This window comes from Lynx rufus, unplaced genomic scaffold, assembly GCF_022079265.1.
Source record: "Lynx rufus isolate CCGP_SWC_20201006 ecotype Redwood Valley unplaced genomic scaffold, mLynRuf1.p SCAF_14, whole genome shotgun sequence".
In the NCBI taxonomy this organism is placed as follows: Eukaryota; Metazoa; Chordata; class Mammalia; order Carnivora; family Felidae; genus Lynx; species Lynx rufus.
In genome coordinates, this window is record NW_025814828.1 from 1,371,263 (window position 1) to 1,390,894 (window position 19,632).

Below are 19,632 nucleotides of genomic sequence, written 5' to 3' on the forward strand. Positions count from 1 at the left end.
CCGTGTTCCCCCTTCCCCATCCACCCAGTGACGGTGCAGGAACTCACTCATGCGTGGATACGGACACCCCTCCCCCAGTGACGGTGCAGGAACTCACGCCTTCATGGATACGGGCACCCCTCCCCCAGCGATGGTGCAGGAACTCACTCATGTGTGGATATGGGCACCCCTCCCCCATCGATGGGGCAGGAACTCACTCATGCATGGATATGGCACCCCTTCCCCAGCGATGGTGCAGGAACTCACTCATGCGTGGATACGGGCACCCCTCCCCCAGTGACGGTGCAGGAACTCACTCATGCATGGATATGGGCACCCCTCTCCCAGTGACGGTGCAGGAACTGATGCATGGATACGGGCACCCTCCCCCATCGATGGTGCAGGAACTCACGCCTTCATGGATATGGGCACCCCTCCCCCAGCGATGGTGCAGAAACTCACTCATGCATGGATACAGGCATCCCTCCCCCAGTGACGGTGCAGGAACTCACTCATGTGTGGATACGGACACCCCTCCCCCAGTGACGGTGCAGGAACTCACGCCTTCATGGATACGGGCACCCCTCCCCCAGCGATGGTGCAGGAACTCACTCATGTGTGGATACGGGCACCCCTCCCCCAGCGACGGTGCAGGAACTCACTCATGCGTGGATACGGGCACCCCTCCCCCAGCGATGGTGCAGGAACTCACTCATGCATGGATACGGGCACCCCTCCCCCAGCGACGGTGCAGGAACTCACTCATGCATGGATACGGGCACCCCTCCCCCAGTGACGGTGCAGGAACTCACTCATGCATGGATATGGGCACCCCTCTCCCAGTGACGGTGCAGGAACTGATGCATGGATACGGGCACCCTCCCCCATCGATGGTGCAGGAACTCACGCCTTCATGGATATGGGCACCCCTCCCCCAGCGATGGTGCAGAAACTCACTCATGCATGGATACAGGCATCCCTCCCCCAGTGACGGTGCAGGAACTCACTCATGTGTGGATATGGGCACCCCTCCCCCATCGATGGGGCAGGAACTCACTCATGCATGGATATGGCACCCCTCCCCCATCGATGGTGCAGGAACTCACTCATGCGTGGATACGGGCACCCCTCCCCCAGTGACGGTGCAGGAACTCACTCATGCATGGATATGGGCACCCCTCCCCCAGCGATGGCGCAGGAGCTCAGTCATTCACGCACTGCACGCACTCCTATACTCATTCATGGATTCCCTCCTCCTTTGACTGAAGCATGCGTTCAGTTATTCCCTTCGCTACTCACTCACTCACTCACCGGCGGATAGGCTCGCTCACTGTTGCATCCATGCCTGAGGTCGGTCCCGCACATATCCAAGTCTTAGACGCACCCTCTGGTGCTTTGCGGGGTCACAGGCACACCCCTGCGTGCGCACGCGCGCCCACTCGCGCGCACACTCACAGGTGCCCTGGCCCAGGCGCGCACGGATTCAAGTGCTGAGGCGCCAAGACTTCATTAATCTTGTGGTCCTCTCCCGCCTCCCTGCGCGCGCCCGCTTCGCTCTTCCCTGAGCTCGCCCCGAATTCGGTTAAGATCCAGCGTCGCGGTCCCTACGGGTAGGTCTCCAGCGTGGCCTCCGCAGGGCAGCTCGCTGGCCTTGAGCCCAGGCCGGCCAGGCCACTGCAAACATTTACTTTGGAGCGGGCTGGTTGAAGGTTAAATGTGCAAACCTCCAAACCTGGGGCTCCAGGATTTGGCAAGGAGGGGGCTTCGTGGTGGGGTGGGGGCAGGGGCGTGGACGGAGGGCTGTCGCGGCTCGCTCTGGCGCTGGCCGGGGGGGGGGGGGGCGGGGTCTGCGGCGGAGGTGGGGACCTGTGCCCCTGCGGCCGAGCGGGGGTGGGGCCTGGCTTCCGGCGAGCGGCCAATCGCGGGGCGCGGGCCGCGGGGCCTCCCAGCGCCTGCCCGGCCGGAGGCTGCCGGAGCGCAGGAGGTGTGGGGGGCGCGCAGAAGGTGTGAGGGGCGCGCGGCTGCGGGGGCTGGCAGGGATCGGGGGAGGGGGCGCCGGGCTGCCGGAGTGCGCAGGAGGTGTGGGGGGGGGGGTAGCGCAGGAGGTGTGGGGGGCGCGCAGAAGGTATGGGGGGGCGGAACTGAGGGGGCTGGGCAGGGATCTGGGGAGGGGGCGCCGGGCTGCCGGAGTGCGCAGGAGGTGTGGGGGGGCGCGGGGCTGCGGGGTCCTGGGCAGGAGTCCGGGGAGGGTGTCTCCGGGTTGCTGGTGCGCTCGGGACGTGCGGGGGCGTGGAGGCCGCTGGGGCGTGGCGGGGACCGGGGCGGGGGACGCTGCGGGGGGAGCCGAGGGACGAGGGGCGGGGTGGCGCACGCTGTGGGGGACCCGCAGGGAAGGAGGCGACGGGGGGCGCGGGGCCAGGGTGGGGCCGAGGCCTCCGGGCGCTCGTAGGAGGGGCGGGGCGCGGCGGGGCCGCAGGTGACTCGGGAGCTTCGAGGGGTCTAGGGGCCCCCGGAGGGAGCGGGGGACACGGCGGAGGCTGGAGGGAGTGCCGGGCACGGCGGGGACGCTTCTGACACCCGGGCGGGCGGGCGGGCTAGGGCCAGAGCGAGCCTGAGGGTGCCCCGGGGCGCAGAGGGGTCGCAGGTGACTCCGGGTCGAGGAAACAGGGTCGAGGGGAGCTTGGCTGGAGGACAGAGGCTGCCCACGAGCACGGACGAGGACGTGCAGGGCACGGGGGTCGTGGAGGGGGCTCGGGTTCAGCAGGGCCCAGGGTCGGGGCGCGCCGGGCTGGGGCTGCAGCTGTGGGTGTCTGGAGTGCAGCTGTCGCCTGCAGGCCTGGAGCTCCGCGCGGGTCCCCTGGAGACGACGACGACGACGAAGCCGCCTCTGCTAGGCCCTGCTCCAGCCGGCGGAGTCCTCCCGCGCGCCCAGGAGAGCCCAGGCGGTCAGCCCCACTGTGCGCCAGGCGACGAGCGCGGAACCATGCCGGGTGAGTCGGAGAAGGCTTTGCGTTCAGCCTCCCTGTTCCTTGTGGCACCCGTGAGATCCATCTGATCTGGAGAGACCCCCGCTGTGCCCCCACAGTCTCCCCAAGCCCCTCGCCTCCCCAGTGCCACCCGAGTGTTTCCGAGCTTTCGCAGAGCCTGGTGCTGCCAGGTGGGCGGAGTTGGGGGGAGTCTCACCAGCGGGGAGGGGCCATTTATAGCATGGGCAGGGGGCTTGGAGACTCCCGAATTTTCCTCCTGTCAGTCGCGGCCCGGGGAGTTCCAGTGGGCTAGTTTCTTGGCCACAGGATTGCACTGTGTGGGGTTCTCAGCAACCGGGCGACAGATAGCAGGTTCCGGGTCATCTCCCGGCACCGCAGCAGGCTTAGGGTGGCCGCACGCCTGGGACTTAAGGCTGGGCCTGACCCCGAGGGCTCAGATCCAGCCCTTCGCACGTGGCCTTGGGTTTTGTGGACGTCAAATGTGGACACTTCAGGGAGCCACACAATTAGGTGATTGGCATGTGACGTTCGCCCCCCGAGAAAGATGCCTGTCCTCCTGCTGGCACAAAGCCACCCCCCGTCTTGCACCAGACCAGACGTGACCGTGCACGAGCCCATTAGAGAAGGAAAAAAAACAAAAAAACAAAAAAAAACCACGTTACTTTTTATTCAGAGGTTGGTAAATCTGTGTTTTCCTCTTCTCTGGCCTCAGAAAGGAGAATTGTTGAGCGGGGACGCAGGACCATGGTTCCCTGTGGTTCCCGCTGTTAAGAGTCTGTTCCCAGGAGGAGGAAAACAGGTCCTGTGTTGCAGGGAGAGGCCTGCGTTCCTGCACAGGGGAAACCACCTTCCCGAAGCCGCTGGGGCCTGTGGATAATGGCAGCATTCAGTGAGAGGCGTTGGGACACATCCCGGTCAGCCCTGCAACGTGCTCCAAGACCCCAACTGTGGATTCCACATTTTCCTTGGGTGGGGGCGGGGGGGACAGAAACCAGCTTTGAGTAAAAGCGGAGGGGGCGGGGGAGGGAGCCAGCCGGCTGTGTTATTTCGGAGGGGGGCGGATGGAAGACAGGTCAAGTGGAGGACAGGCCAGGAAGAGACACGGGTAAAAATAAACGGGTTTCTTCCAGACCCATTGGGAAACTCTCAGCTGCCACGTTCGTCCGGCTGAACTCGCTTTTGCAGGAATATCTGTTTTGTTTTGTTTTTCTTAAACCCGCATTGGCTGATGCCTTATGGAAACTTGGTCGGTGGTAGCTTCTTAAAAGCAGGACTGTGTGGGTGGGTGAATTCTCATCCTTGTCAAGGTGGAGACCCATTGGTCTGCGTTGCTTCCTCTGACGGGGGTCCTCCCCGTGAGTGATTTTGCGCACTCCCGTTAGCGGGATCACGAAGCCGTCCATCCTGAGCAGAATCAGGCCCGGGTCCTTGTGTCCAACCCGCTCAGTGGTCCCAGCTCCGGCTGTGACTTCTGTAGGAATCAGCGAACGAACTGCCTGTCCGCAGTGCCTCATTTGGGGTCCCCGGAGACCCCGTGCCTCACGAGGAAGCCGCTGATGTGTCCAATCCCGGTCGTTCTGAAACGTGAGATGGTTGGAAATCTAATTAATTGTTCTGGGCCTGACGGTTGCCTTCGGTACAGGGCAGCTGGTCTCCTGATCACCGAAAAGATCAATGAGTAGGAGTAACCTAGTTGGGTCTTTGTCGGGTCGTGCTGGTACCTTCCGCTCGGCCAGAAGTTGACGTTCTTTTTTGGGTGCTATCCGAGCAAGCTTCGTTGGGGATTTTCTTTTTCTGTGAGGAAGGGTCACTGGGTGATTTCTCTGCTGCTCTTCCCCCGGGCTGGGTGTGCCATTACTGGACCCCTGTGACAAATACTCTCGATGACGTGTCTCAGATGACACACGTGTCTTTTCTCCTGGTCCTGGAGGCTGGGAGTCAGATCCGGGCGGGGCTGACACTGGTTCTTCCTGTGGCCTCTCTTTTTCGTGTGTAGACCGTCTTGTCCCCGTGTCCTCATATGGTCGTCCCTCTGTGCCATTCTGTATCCTCAACTCCTCTTATAAGGACCTCAGTCCTGTGGGATCACGCCCACCCTACTGACCTCATTTTACCTTAATCTCCTCTTCAAAGACCCCATCTCCAGATATATCCATATTCTGAGGTCCCAGGGGGGAGGAGTTTGTGAATTTGGCGGGGGCGGGGGGGGGACGTAATTCAGCTCATAACACCCATCGATTACATCAGGTACATTTATGTCCCTACAAAACGCTGCAAAACCAGTGTGTGCCGTTACCAGTGTTTGGACACTTTCGTGTTCTGTTCCACCCAGTACCTTATCTCGGGCCAGTTGAGCAACACTTGCCTCTTGTCTGCATGGCCATCCTGTCACAGGGTCATCCGTTCTGGTCCGGGGCTCTCTCTCGTCACCGTGAGGTCTCCGGGGGACCCCAGTCTTTGTTCCCATGTCTCAGACATCACAGGGGTGTCTCCTCAGCCTTCCAGCACCTCGTGGCAAAACTACCCTCCTTGGTTTTCCCACGACATTGTTTTTTGTTGTCCATATTTCTGTGAGTGCCATCCCTGTCCCTGCAGACTTAACAGCATTCAAAGCCAGTTGTGTAAAAAAAAAAAACCAAAAAAAACCCAAAAAACCCTAGATTGATAGAAAAAGAGATAACTAGATGATGGATGGATGGATGGATGGATGGGCGGATATATAACAGACAAACAGATATGATGGATGGATGAATGGATAGATAGGTGATTGTAATAAATGGTTGACAGATGACAGGTGGTGCATAATATGTGGTAAGTAAATGATAGATGACGGATATATAGATAGATGGTAGGTGATTGATATGTTGGCGATATAGATAGATGATAGATAGATAAATAGATAATACATAGAACGGATGGATGGATAGATAGATATGGATGGATAGATAGATATGATGGATCGATGGATGGATAGGTGGATGGATTTATTGATGGATGGATGAATGGATGGATGGATAAATAGATGGATAGATAGATATGATAGATAGATAGATAGATAGATAGATAGATAGATAGATATGATGGATGGACAGATAGACAGACACAGAAATAGATGGATGCTTAGAGGGATGGATGGGTGGATAGATACAGATAGATGATAGATGGATAGATGATAGTTGGATGGATAGATAGATAGATAGATATGATGGATGGATAGATAGATAGATAGATAGATATGATGGATGGATGACAGATAGATAGACAGACAGACACAGAAATAGATGGATGGTTAGAGGGATGGATGGGTGGATAAATATAGATAGATGATAGATAGATAGGTAGATAGATAGATATGATGGATGGGTGGATAGATGGATGGATTTATTGATGGACGGATGGATAGATAGATAGATAGATAATGATGGATGGACAGATAGATAACACGTAGGTAGATGGGTATTTGGCGCCTAGAAAGTTGAGCTCTCAAGTGTGGGGTAAGACTCAAGCCACAGAGGAGACCGTGGAATTCACCCAATCCTCTTAGCAGCAGCCGCGTGTAGACGGGATCCTGCTGTCACAAGTGCACTTTGGAATGTAGCCCCATGGCATGTAAAGGTCAGGGAGGCGGCCCAAGAAACAGGCCTCGCTCAGAAGCTTGCCTTTGTCACGTTATATTTACTACTGTGAATGTGAGTCCTTCAGGCCCTCCTTTGGGAGCCGCTAGCCCTGCTGGGAGGGGAGGGGAGGGCTCAGCTCGGCTCTCTGGCCTTTGAGAACCGAGGTCTGTGTGTTCGGGCCCCACGCCGCGTGCTGCGAATTTTAATTTCTGCAGACAGCACGGAGCCTGCCCAGGATTTCTTTACGCTGTTGTGTCTCTCCTGGCAACGCGCTCTGGGCGGACCAGGAACTAAGTCTGGAAGTCCCAGGAGACACGAGCACCGGGAGGGACGATGTACTTGGATTGCAAATGGCCCTCAATGGGATCTGCTGTTACCATTTCCTCCTGTCCTGTCCACGCGTTGGGAAACCGGGCGTAACTTTTTTGTGGCAAGTCTCACGGACATCTAGAATGTAGCTCGGATCATCGGACGGTGGCTGACTCGTTTCCGTGTGCTCGGGCTCAGGATCAGATATTTGGAGCATCAGTACCTTATATTCTGCTGGGCTGTGCTTCACGGGTGGGGTCTCCTTACGCTCCATGGGTGTCTGTGTGATTTCTTTTAGTTTTTTTTTTTTTAATATTTACTTATTTTTCAGAAAGAGAGAGTGTGTGTGAGCAGGAGAGGGGCAGAGAGAGAGAGAGAGAGAAACACAGAATGGGAAGCAGGCTCCAGGCTCTGAGCTGTCAGCACAGAGCCCCACGCGGGGCTCGAACTCACGAACCGTGAGATCGTGACCTGAGCTAAAGTCGGACGCTCAACTGACTGAGCCCCCCAGACTCCCCTGTGTGTGTTTTGCAATGAAAAGGGACGTCGGGGAGCCCGACTGGGAAGCGTGGGACTCTTGATCTCGGGGGCGTGAGTTCAAGGTCCACGTGGGATGTGCAGGTTATTAAAAAAAAAAATAAAGGAAAACATGAAAAAAAGAAAGGATGTGAGGAAAGTGTTCCCAGGGAACGTTTGAGAAATATCGAGCAGTTTGCGATGATTCGGAGGCAGAGACAGGGCTGACCTCGAACCCGGCCACCTGGGGAGACGCCTCGGGACGTCACTCTGGTGTTTTTGTCCACGTCCACAGTGTCGGACCAGGCGTTTGTGACGCTGGCCACCAATGACACGTACTGCCAGGGCGCTCTGGTGCTGGGACAGTCGCTGAGGACGCAGCGGGCGACCAGGAAGCTGGTGGTTCTCATCACCTCACAGGTGTCCAGCCTGCTCAGGTAAGACGGGAAGATTCTCAGGCGCTCGGCCGCTTCCTGCTGCTGTGCAGGGACGCGAGGCCGCCGATGCTCGGGGAGGTGCGGGGGGGTCCGGAGCACGGGCCGTCACGGGGGGCGTGTGAGTCTGGTACGCGCCAGTTGTGACCCACGTAGGCAGGTCTCTCGAAGGAAGATAGAGATGTCAGTTCGGGAGTCCGGGGATCCTCAGGTGGTTGTGCAGGAGCCTTGGGAGGGCGGAACGGGGCTCTGCTTCCCGATGAGTGCGTACGTGTCCCCGGGTTGCACGCGGATTTCCGGGCGTCTGTCGGTCGTGGTGGTGAGCGCGCGTCTGGGTACGGAGGAGAGCTCTGGGTTTCTCGTGGTGACTCTGGGAGAGAGAGGCTGGGGAGGGTCGGCCAGCAGGCCCAGGGATGTCACAGCCAGGCGAGCCACGCGAGGGACGGCTGATGGAGAAGCCTCACGGTGCCTGATGGGTTGGGTGCTGTCGGTGCCCCTCTCTGGCCCCGTGTTAGCAGCACCCCTCGGGCGGGCGTAGCCTGCACATCCACGCCGTGCCTGCCACCTGCTCCCCAGGACGAGACACTGGGAGCGGTCAGGAGGTCGGCGGTGCACGAGGGTGGGGTTGATGGTCCCATGAAGGAGAGTGGAGGTGGTGGGGTGGGGGCGTTGCAGGCACACAACACCAGCCCAGTAGAAACAGGACCCCCACTTGGCCCCATGGTCAGCGGACACTGTGTCTGTACAGGCGGGGACAAGGAAGCAGGTGCAGGAGGTGGGGACAAGGAAGCAGGTGCAGGTTCCTGCCTCGATGGGCCCCTGACGTGTGTCCTGGGAACAGGGGGCGCCCATGCAGCGATCTGAATTGAGGCGCTCCACAGTCCGGGACCTTGAGATCGCCACGCAAGGTTTGCCACGGGAGGTCGAGGACGATTCCAAGCTCAGATTGATCACGACGCCTTCACGGCCATGGGCGCGTGCTCGCGAATGCAGACACGTGAGCTCCTCAGACGTCCTGGTTCTGTAGAGCGGGTTGTGCATTCGCACCCGAGCGTGGGGAGGCTCCCGTCTGTGCAGACGCGCGTAGGGGTGTCACCACACGGTCGCGAATGGTGCTCGTTTGCGTGGGCAACCCCGCGTTCCTTCTGGGTGCTTTCCGGGTGACCCCGGTCATGACTCCGGGAGCAGATCCCATGACTGCCCGTTTTTCCTTTACTACGTTTGCTTCTAATAAAGAGAATTCTCTTTTTTCTTCATCTTCCTGCGAAAGAGAACTGTCTTGAAGGTGACTGTTGTAAGAACAGACTTGTGTGAATTCAGGTGTATGATATAGTTGTTAAACATGTCCGTACAGGATCCGGGGCTCATCGCAACAGGTGCCCTCCTTCGTCCTTGTCACCTGTTCCCCAACCCCCACCCCTCCTCCTCTATCTGATAGATTTATTTGATAAAGGATGGACAGATGGATTGGATCACACGTACAAGGAAGGAAAAGCAGAGGCGATCAGAGGGTTTTTCCGAGTGCAAGGATGCAGGCAAGAGACGCTATCTAATCAGGCAGAGAATTCACACGTTACGTCATACCGCTCAAGACCGTGCACCAACGATCCCTATACAAAGCACGTAAAAATAAAACCTATCTGACACACAGGCAAACGGAAAGAACCGTAGAGGGAGAGTCTTTTCATAGCGTTTTGCTGGTTTTTAACTCACAAAGCAGACATGTAAGTAAGTTGATCTAATGAATAAAGCATAAGGGATCTCTTAAACGTTACGCGTTCTATAAACAATGGCCCTTTTTCTCATCTGCCACGGACCACTTAGGAAAATTGATTTTATACTCACGGCACAAGGAGGCATTTAATGTGTTACTTGGCGCAGGAATTGGATGTTATGTCCTTTGACTGTAATGTGATAAACGTAGACATTAAGAGCAGAACACATTTAAAAAACAGCATTACCCTCAGACATTTTAAATCAGAAATTCTCTGCTTGGGATTCTGTTTCCTCTCTCTCTCTCTCTCTGCCCTTCCCCGGTTGGCGCTCTCTCTGTGTTTTTCAAAATAAGTAAATAAACTTAAAAAAAAAATGGAATCTTAAAAAAGAATGCTAGAAGGCATAGAAAACATTGCTACCCAGTACCTGGGGGTGGGGAACAGAGACTTATCAGTTAGAAGGTTCTGAGACTGGGCAGTTGATCAAGGGCGTTCTGTTACGTTGGCCACAAGAAATTAATTTCCATGTGATAGGAACTGTCTCAGAACCTAGGGGGGAAAATGAACGTGTTCATTTATTTTAACAAACCATCCTAAGCTTGAGACCCCAACTTGATTTACAGAGAAAGGCAGTGATCCAGTCCTTTTAATATAAAGTTAAACGTGTACCAGGATGAAATCCAGATGAGGAAGTGTAACATTTTTTAAAGTGTAGACAAATCTTAGAAGTCGGTAGATCAGGGTGCCTTGGCTCGGGCACTACTGCCATTTGGGGCTGGATGTCTGTCTGTTGTGGGGTGTCCTGTGCATTGTTGGGTGCTGACCAGCATCTCTGGTCTCCATTCGGGATATGCCAGTAGAGTCACCATCCACGACCCTCCCTGCGGTTGTCAGAAAGACACGTGTCTCCAGACACTGATATGATGGATGGGCCATTCATCCGAAAGCTGGGAAAACCATTCTAAATTAAATCAGAGGCTGAGAGCCAGACCTCTGTTGGTCAGAAATACCGTGTGTAAACGTGAAAGATCAAATAAACTAAGGGGCACATTAAGGAGATCTGCGGTGGGGACGAGGCTTGTCTGTATCATGTTCAAGGAAGTCTTACAAACAGGACGCACAGACGGACAGGTGGACGTAACAGGGAGGGAGGGTGGGAAGCATCACTGTATCTTTGGAGGATATTTATAACCAGAGAGGTTAGTCTTGGTTGGGATTAAGATGGAAAACGTGGGGTACTTCCTGGTTGCCTACTGTCCCATCAGTTGCCCCGGTGATTGGGGACCATCATATTTTTTTTAGAGAGAACAGTCCTCAAAGAGCCCAAAGTATCCCCGTGACTCCCATGTGATTCCCTCCTCTGTTCCCGTCTCCTCGGGGTCGGTACAAGCTGTCCACACTGACTTTCTGGCAGTCTTCTGGTCCACCGAAGACGAGCCGTAAAATATTCAGAAACGTTCAGTAACCCTGGGAAGGTCCAGTGTTGGAGAATCATGACACGGTTTGCAGGCGTCGGGAGAGCTGAGGAATGGTGCCCTGTGGTCCAGTAGAAGACAGACAGTGACAGGTGACCGCAAGTGACCAAGGGTGTGAGTATGGGGACCACCACTGTGCTTTGTCCGCTGTAGGGTCCAAGTGCAGAGTGGAGTCATCTTTCTGCACAGAAACAAACCCAGGAGCACGTGCTCGGAGCTTCAAACAAATTGTATTCGTGACACTCAACTCCAAGACCAGGGATTTATTTTGAGAAAACAAGCAGAACTGAACAAAAGAATTCAAGGACATGATACCAGCATCTATTTGTAGCAACACTGAGTGATGCTTTTTTTGCCCTCCACCCTCCTGGCTCCCAGATCTTTACACAACCCTGAGGATGCCGTAAATTCCATAAATAACTGGGTTAAAAGCAAGGGGAACTTGGCGTTGAAATAGCACTCTTTCAGACACGTAGGTACTTTCAATACTCTTCAGTGAAGCACACAAAAAAACGTCAGGCATGAGCATAAAAGCTGGTATGGGATATAACGGCTCGACTGGGAAATGCCAACACCTGCCTAATAATGGAAATTTCAAAAAGAGAAGAAGAACAGATTGTAGGGAGGAACTCATCTCCTATGTCCGCTTTGAGAAAGGATTTTAGGTTGCGAATGCCCCGTGAGCATTGAGCACATGAATGAACCCAACAAAGAGCGGAGAAAGGCGCTAAGTGCACTTGAGCATGCGTCAGGTTGAGACAGTGGATGTCTCACATTCTCTAGAGCACAAAGTACTTGTGGAATGGGATTTCTCGATTCGGCCACACCAATGCCGTTCGAAAGCAAAAGAAAGATGTTTCAAATACGTAAAAGCTTAATAATTCTACCCCTCAAGGACCTTTTGGGAACATAATTACTTCAGGATGTACTCAACCAGTGTGGACTATGAATCCAGGCAGGAACTTGTAATATAAGAAGGATTGCTAAACAAATAACTAAGTAGAACTCGGATTAAATTGTAAATGCATTGTGCATAATTATGAAGATAGTCTGGGATTTACACTCCACAGCAAGGCGATTGTGGAGTGCAGTGGGGAGGGACAGAAGTGAACATCAGGTGATGTTCTTGCCTCTTCTGTGGTGAACATACAGATGCCGACTATCTTTCCGTTTGGTAGAAAATATATTTTTAAAAGAATTTTAAATGTTTTATTTTTGAGAGAGAGAGAGAGAGAGACCGTGCACGAGCTGGGGAGGGGCAGAGAGGGGGAGACACAGAATCTGAAGCAGGCTCCAGGCTCCGAGCTGTCAGCATAGAGTCCAGTGTGGGGCTCAAACTCATGAACCATGAGATCATGACCTGAGTTGAAGTTGGATGCTCAACCAACTGAGCCACCAAGGTGCCCCAGAAAATAAAAGTTCAAATGTGTGTGTTGACAGTCTGAGGATGGTAACCACCAGAAGACTATAAAGGGTATGTACAGGTTCCCAAACATTAATGGAAAAATGCGTGGAATGGAAAAAAAAAATCTAATCCATGCAGTGGAAGGCGGGAAAGGATTACAAAGAAGAAGAAAGTATGATAAATGTAAAAAAAAAAAAAAAGGGGAAAGAATAAAATTGCAGGACTCAGTAAGAATCTGTCAATGATGATACTAAAGGTGAATGGGTTAAAAACCCCTTTTAAGGGAGAGAGACTACCACCAGGGGAAAATAAACATAAAATCCAGCCATATCCTGGATGTGTACAGGAGGCACCTTCAATAGCAACACAAAATGTGGAAAAGAAAGGATGTGCTTGATATTAGATGATTCTGTTCTCCTCCAGGACCCTGCATTAATTATCACGTCTGCCCTTGTGACTTCCCATCGATCACATTTTCTTTTTCTTTCCTTACGTGTCATGATCTTGACATTTGCAAATAGTACTGGTCAGTTATATTATAGAATTCCTTTCAGCTTGGGTTTGTCCGGTATTTTCTCGTTAGTAGAGGTTATGCATTTTTGGCAAAAAAAAAAAAAAAAGTCTGCAGGAGTGATGTACCTCTTTTAGGGCATCCTATCAAGGAGTATGTGATGTGGCTGTGTCCTGTTAGGGTGATATTAACCTTGGTCACATGGATAAGGTTCTATCTGTGGGGTTATGATTTTTGTCTTTGTAATTGATAAATATCTTGGGGAGATACATTCAGACTATGAAAACTTGCTGCTGCTTCTCAGAACCTTCACCCATTGATTTTAGCATCCATCGGAGAACCTTGTCAACAGCAATTATTACTGCAGTGTTAGCCTAATGGTGATTTTCTTTTCTTTTCTTATTTACAAATGTTATTTTATTTATTGTGAGAGAGAGGGAGAGAGGGTATGCATACAAGTAAGGGAGAGGCCAGAAAGAGAGAGAGAGAGAGAGAGAGAGGCTGAAGCAGGTTCCACGCTGTCAGCACAGAGCTTGATGTGGGGCTCGACCTCACCATCTGTGAGCCAACATCAAGAGTAGGATGCTGGGGGTGCCTGGGTGGCTCAGTCGGTTAAGCGTCCGACTTCGGCTCAGGTCATGATCTCGCGGTCCGTGAGTTCGAGCCCCGCGTCGGGCTCTGTGCTGACGGCTCAGAGCCTGGACCTGTTTCAGATTCTGTGTCTCCCTCTCTCTCTGACCCTCCCCCGTTCATGCTCTGTCTCTCTCTGTCTCAAAAAAAAATAAAATAAAACGTTAAAAAAAAAAAAAAGTAGGATGCTTACCTGAACCACCCAGCCACCCCCAATGGTGATTTTGTATTTCCCTCAATCCTAATGCATTTATTATTTGGAATTCTTCTGCTAGTCCTTCTTTCCCATTTACTTATCTATTAATTAGCATATTAATACTAATATGATATTAATATATTTTTGATACTAATATTAATACTAATATTGACCCATGAAGATTCATTTTATACTTTGGGTTTCTTATTTGTTTTCCTGTTCAAAGTGCTTCCAGCTTGGGCATGGGTAACTCTCCTGATTGGCTCCCTGTATCCTTTTGACCTTCCACCATCCTTTTTCTAGGTCTTCCTTAATTCTTTGCATCCCCAAACATTCTGGTCTATGATGAAGTAGAACTTTAGCAAAAAAATAAGTTAATGGAATAGAGGGAAATTTCATTTTGACAAAATGTCTTTCAACATTTGAGTGTTGAACTTGTATGCAACCAACAATGTAGGTTTTGAATACATAAAATACAAGCAAAAAGTAAATACGTTAAATGAAAAAAATAAAAAATAATCATAAAACAAAAACTGATAGAGATTGTCTGTATCTGCTCAGCATTCATTCCCACAGCCCATACATTTTTCTAAGAGAATTGCCTTCTTAAGGGATGACGAGAATCAGTCTAAGACAATTTTGTATAGTTGTCAAGCTTTTTAAGTTTGCGTGAGGCTTAAGCATGAGTGGGAAGTATACAAAACTCCATGGAAAAAATAAAGCCTGAACACAAAGATTGCTTGGGGTTTTGGATCCGTGCTCCATCTTGTGAGTAGCAAAGGGGTGTCATCTTGAAGGGATAGCATGTCCTGTGTTGAATAGTCCCTTGCCCTCCTAGTATTTGGTGTGGCTCTTTTCCAGGGTTATCCTGTCGAAAGTGTTTGATGAGGTGATCGAGGTGAACCTGATGGACAGTGAAGACTACAGCCACCTGGCCTTTCTGAAGAGGCCTGAGCTTGGGGTCACCCTCACCAAGCTTCACTGTTGGACCCTCACCCATTACAGCAAGTGCGTCTTCCTGGATGCAGATACTCTGGTGAGTACGGGGGGGACAGCGAGGAACCCCTCAAAGACCCCTTTTAAGTAGCCTGCTGGTTCTTACTGCTGGGCCCCCACCTCCACCTCTGTCACCAGCATTGACATTCAGCGCATCGGAACCAGGTAGAACACAGCACTTGCACGGCCGTAGTCCCCGTTCGGGACACTAAGGGACTTGAAGCCACGCTCCTTCCCTAGGAGGGATTTCTAATCACATCGTTTCATCTACACGAAATCGAATAATTAGAAAAAAGTATTTTGCCTTGATTGTATATTGAAATGCATAGTCCCAATGGGACTGGAACAGCTGGCTTCTGAGGCTGTGGCTCCCTCCCTTTGTCATTTAGGGTAGTGACCCGAAGGGTGGGAGCCTATGTTGGCTGCCTTCAAAACCAGCCATTGGAAAGCTAAAGCGTGACCGGGAGTTGAGATGTCGCCAGTCCATTGTAGGTCGTCTTGGTGGGGCAAAAGCATCTCTGTGGGAAGACGGGGAGGTGCCAAGGAAAATAAGACCCGTAGCAGCATGGGAGTAATGTCTTCTTTTTCCAAGCAGAGCACAATTTAGAAAGGCAATGGGTGTTGGAGGGATTAATCTGGAATTAATAGTTAAGCTCCGGAAGGCAACATCACGTTGACTTGGAAACCTCTCCGTTCACGGGTTTGCAGAGTTTCGTTGGCCACCTTTGCTGGGTTAAAGAGGATATTCAGGTGGGCAAGCTCTACACAGGATTTTAAAAACCTTGAGAAAATAATGTCGTCTCAGAGATGGTATTACTTCAGTCGCCTGAAATGAGCCGGAGAGCAGTCTTACTCATAACGCTCTCCTGTGTCTGTTGTTAGCCTAACAGAAGAGTCGGTCAAAAAACATGCACGGGTTTCCAGTCGCTGGACATAGTCTGCCCATCCTTAAGTGTCTGTGGCGTTTTCACCCGCATCCCAGACGTAAGAGACGTGTGGCCACACGGTTTCCCATGCTGTGCTTTGCCAGGTGCTGTCCAATATCGATGAGCTGTTTGACAGGGCGGAGTTTTCCGCAGCCCCGGATCCCGGGTGGCCGGACTGCTTCAACAGCGGTGTCTTTGTCTTCCAACCGTCTCTTGAGACACACGGCCTCTTGCTGCGACATGCCGTGGACCACGGCAGCTTTGACGGTAAGCGAGGGAAGCCGGACGTGGGTGGAAGAGAACGGGGCTCTTCCCAGGAGCCATATCCCTGCCTCATGCTCACCTTCCCCCAGATATGTGAATGGCAAATCGACGTGAGTTAAAGACGGGTGTGGAAGAATAGGGCCAGGCACGGTGTTAGGAATTAGTGAAGTCAGTCAGTAAATACGCAACGTAGAAAAGCATTGAAAACATCCGCAGTGAGTAGGAAGGATGGGTCCCCAATCCTGATCATACAGGAGGTAAGCCTTGGTTGGCCAGCCCCTGGAGTAGAATAAAGTGACCCAGCGAGAAGCCGATATTTGGCTGGAACAGGCTTTAATAGAGGGGGAGCGTGCTACGACTGTTGTCACGTAAAAGAAAACACGAGACTGATCGAGAATCCTGTCTGGGTACGGGCCAGGAGTTGCCCATTCGGCAAACATGGTAGAGGAAGAAGTGTTGCTACCAGATGGGGTTCATTGTGGGCAAGATGGAGAATTCTGGAGACAACATGTGAGTTTATTATCGATGGTCTAGGTTATGGGTGCAGAATTTTGGAGACGATATGCAGTGTTAAGATTAACGGTGTGGGCGACCACTCCCTTTTGAGACGAACGGTCGTGTTGTAGTGGGCAGAGAGGAGACACGTAATGGGACCTCGCGGGTGGGTGTGTATATTAAGCCCTTCAAGCGCGTCTTGAATTCTCTCTGAGCGCTCTTCCGTCATCTAGGGGCAGATCAAGGCTTACTGAACAGTTTCTTCAGTAGCTGGTCCACAGCAGACATCCACAAGCACTTACCGTTCATCTACAACTTGAGCAGTAACACGGCATACACCTACAGCCCCGCCTTCAAACGGTAAGTTCTCTGTGTTCTAGATCCTTCTAGAGCAGCTGCTTTCTGGCAACCCTGTCTCTAGAATCTTTATCAGCTTTTGGCATTTGGGTTAAAAAAAATCGGATCCTGGGGTGCCTGGGTGGCTCAGTCGGTTGAGCGTCTGACTTCGGCTCAGGTCATGATCCCGCGGTCCGTGAGTTCGAGCCCCGAGTCGGGCTCTGTGTTGACAGCTGGGAGCCTGGAGCCTGCTTCGGATTCTGTGTCTCCCTCTTTCTCTGCCCCTCCCCAATTCATGCTTTGCCTCTCTCTGTCTGTCAAAAATGAATAAACATTTAAAAAAATTAAAAAATATTAGATCCTCCCTCCATTTGCCTTTTGTAATTATAAATTATAGGAAGCCAAGGCAGGGAGTTTTAATGGTAGTGGTTCTCAAAGTGTGGTCCGAGGAACCCCCAAGGGGTTCCCCACAGTTCTTTTTAATGTCTGCAAAGTCAAAATGACTCGAAAAAGAATTCTAAGATATAAAAAAATAAAAATAAAAATAATTCTAAGATGTTATTTTTTTCTTTTCTTCTCACTTTTTCATGAGCGTATAGGAGTTTTACAGACACTCTATGATGTAATAAAAAATGCACTGAAAAACAAAAAATCGAAAACAGTGTCCTGAATGCACACAGATATAAGAAGCTGGCTGTTTCCTGTTGGGATGGTCCATGAAAATACAGTTATTTTTCATGAAAAAAGTATGAAATGAACATCAACATCTCAGGGGGTGATTGATTTCTAATGAATTGATTAAATCTGTTTTCAGATTCCTGTTTTAATTTCCATTGCGATAAATATGTACAGATAGAATCCATGTGAACAAATCTAGGCTTGTGGTCCTCAGTGCATTTTAAGAATTTCAAAAAGTCCTGAGACAAAAGTGTTTGAGATTTGCTGCTGTGGGTGATGCTGTTATAAAGAAAAGTGGAAAATCTGAGCAGAACGTAGCGACAGAATAATTCTAGAGTGTGCATTTTTAACAGGGGCCAGACTGCCTCCAAGGGGCAGAAATTGGTCCTTGGAGAGTGCAAACATCCTATTCTTTTTTTTTTTTTAATTTTTTTTCAACGTTTATTTATTTTTTGGTACAGAGAGAGACAGAGCATGAATGGGGGAGGGGCAGAGAGAGAGGGAGACACAGAATCGGAAACAGGCTCCAGGCTCTGAGCCATCAGCCCAGAGCCCGACGCGGGGCTCGAACTCACGGACCGCGAGATCGTGACCTGGCTGAAGTCGGACGCTTAACCGACTGCGCCACCCAGGCGCCCCAACATCCTATTCTTTTTAATGTATAAACCAGAGATGTGCATACGGAACATGCATTACAGTGCAAATATAGTATTAAAATTTCATGGGAAGACGCATATGGAAAAAAATGTTTTAAAATGTTGAGAGGAGATGGGGGGCCTGGGTGGCTCAGTCCGTTAAGCGTCCAACTCCGACTCAGGTCAGGATCTCGAGTGATCTCACGTGAGTTCGAGCCCCGCCTCGGGCTCTGTGCTGACAGCTCGGAGCCTGGAGCCTGCTTGGGATTCTGTGTCTCCCTCTCTCTCTGCCCCTCCCCCACTCGTGCTCTGTGTCTCTCTCTCAAAAATAAATAGACATCAAAAAAAATTTTTTTTAGGGGCGCCTGGGTGGCTTGGTCGGTTAAGCGTCTGACTTTGGCTCAGGTCATGATCTCACGGTCCGTGAGTTCGAGCCCCGCGTTGGGCTCTGTGCTGACCGCTCAGAGCCTGGAGCCCATTTCAGATTCTGTGTCTCCCTCTCTCTGCCCCTCCCCTGCTCATGCTCTGTCTCTCTCTGTCTCAAAAATAAATAAAACATTAAAAAAATTTTTTTTTATTTTTTTTAAATGAAAAAAAAGGTTGAGAGGAGAAAATCCACAATCTTTATAAGGTTCTCGACTGATTCTTCTGCTTTGGGGGGAATACCCCAGTGGGTTATGATTATGTTCCTTGGTATGTAGAAAACCAAATACTGCAAATGCTGAGTGTTTAAAACGTTATCTTTAAGGAAACCTAAGTGTGGGTCCAATTAGTAGGGTTGAGACAGGTGTTTACTTGCTGCTGTCTTTGACGTGTCTCATGGCCGCGTGATGCTTTCCGTGTGTGTGTGTGTGTGTGTGTGTGTGTGTGGTCACTTCCAAGTGGAAAGTGGAATGCTGTGTGTTTCCTCCTCAGATTCGGCTCGAGTGCAAAGGTCGTGCACTTTCTGGGACCCACAAAGCCATGGAACTATAAGTACAATCCGCAGACGGGCTCGGTGTTGGAGGACGGCTCCGGGTTGGGGACCCAGCACCAGACGTCCTTCCTCAACCTGTGGTGGACAGTCTACCAGCACAGCGTCCTGCCTCTTTACAAGAGCTTCCGGGATGCGGGAGAACACGTGGCTCCGGGACACGCCGTAAGCGGGTGACGCCCTCTGGAAACAGGCGTTGGGCACGGGTAGATGCTGTGCGTGGTCCAGATGCCCGGTGTACTTTCTAGAAGCTCACGCTTCTGTTCCCACATGCTGTATTTCATAAAGGATGCTGAACAGATAGACACCCTGTGTGGTTATTGTTCCCCCCGCCTTCGGCTCAGAATCGTGAATGTTTAATGCGCCAGAGTGTTGCTGAGATTTACAGGATTTGTGCATAAATCATTCCAATTAGCTGCCTGCGTCAGGGAAAGAGCCGCTGGGGGATGAGTGGCCGCGGGGGATTGATTACCATGTCTTGCGAGGACACACTTTCCTATTTACGTCATCAGTTGAAGCACGTGTTGCGACGCGTGAGTGAAGAGTATTTCTGAA

The 19,632-nt window shown here is 51.5% G+C and overlaps 1 protein-coding gene across 3 annotated transcripts in view; it reads left to right on the forward strand.

Moving 5' to 3' along the window:
* Nucleotides 1–1,923: 1,923 nt before the first annotated feature.
* The window catches only part of GYG2 (glycogenin 2), a 30,804-nt gene continuing 13,095 nt past the window's right edge, over nucleotides 1,924–19,632 (forward strand). For 2 of the 3 annotated variants that reach the window (XM_047075850.1, XM_047075852.1), the window contains exons 1-7: nucleotides 1,924–1,983; nucleotides 2,814–2,969; nucleotides 7,704–7,845; nucleotides 14,636–14,810; nucleotides 15,801–15,963; nucleotides 16,689–16,815; nucleotides 19,020–19,242. In XM_047075850.1, the coding sequence (XP_046931806.1) occupies nucleotides 2,963–2,969; nucleotides 7,704–7,845; nucleotides 14,636–14,810; nucleotides 15,801–15,963; nucleotides 16,689–16,815; nucleotides 19,020–19,242 (837 nt within the window). In that variant the 5' untranslated portion in view covers nucleotides 1,924–1,983; nucleotides 2,814–2,962. Of the gene's footprint in view, nucleotides 1,984–2,082; nucleotides 2,105–2,813; nucleotides 2,970–7,703; nucleotides 7,846–14,635; nucleotides 14,811–15,800; nucleotides 15,964–16,688; nucleotides 16,816–19,019; nucleotides 19,243–19,632 lie in introns of those variants that run through there. The other variant, XM_047075851.1, reaches the window with a different exon arrangement.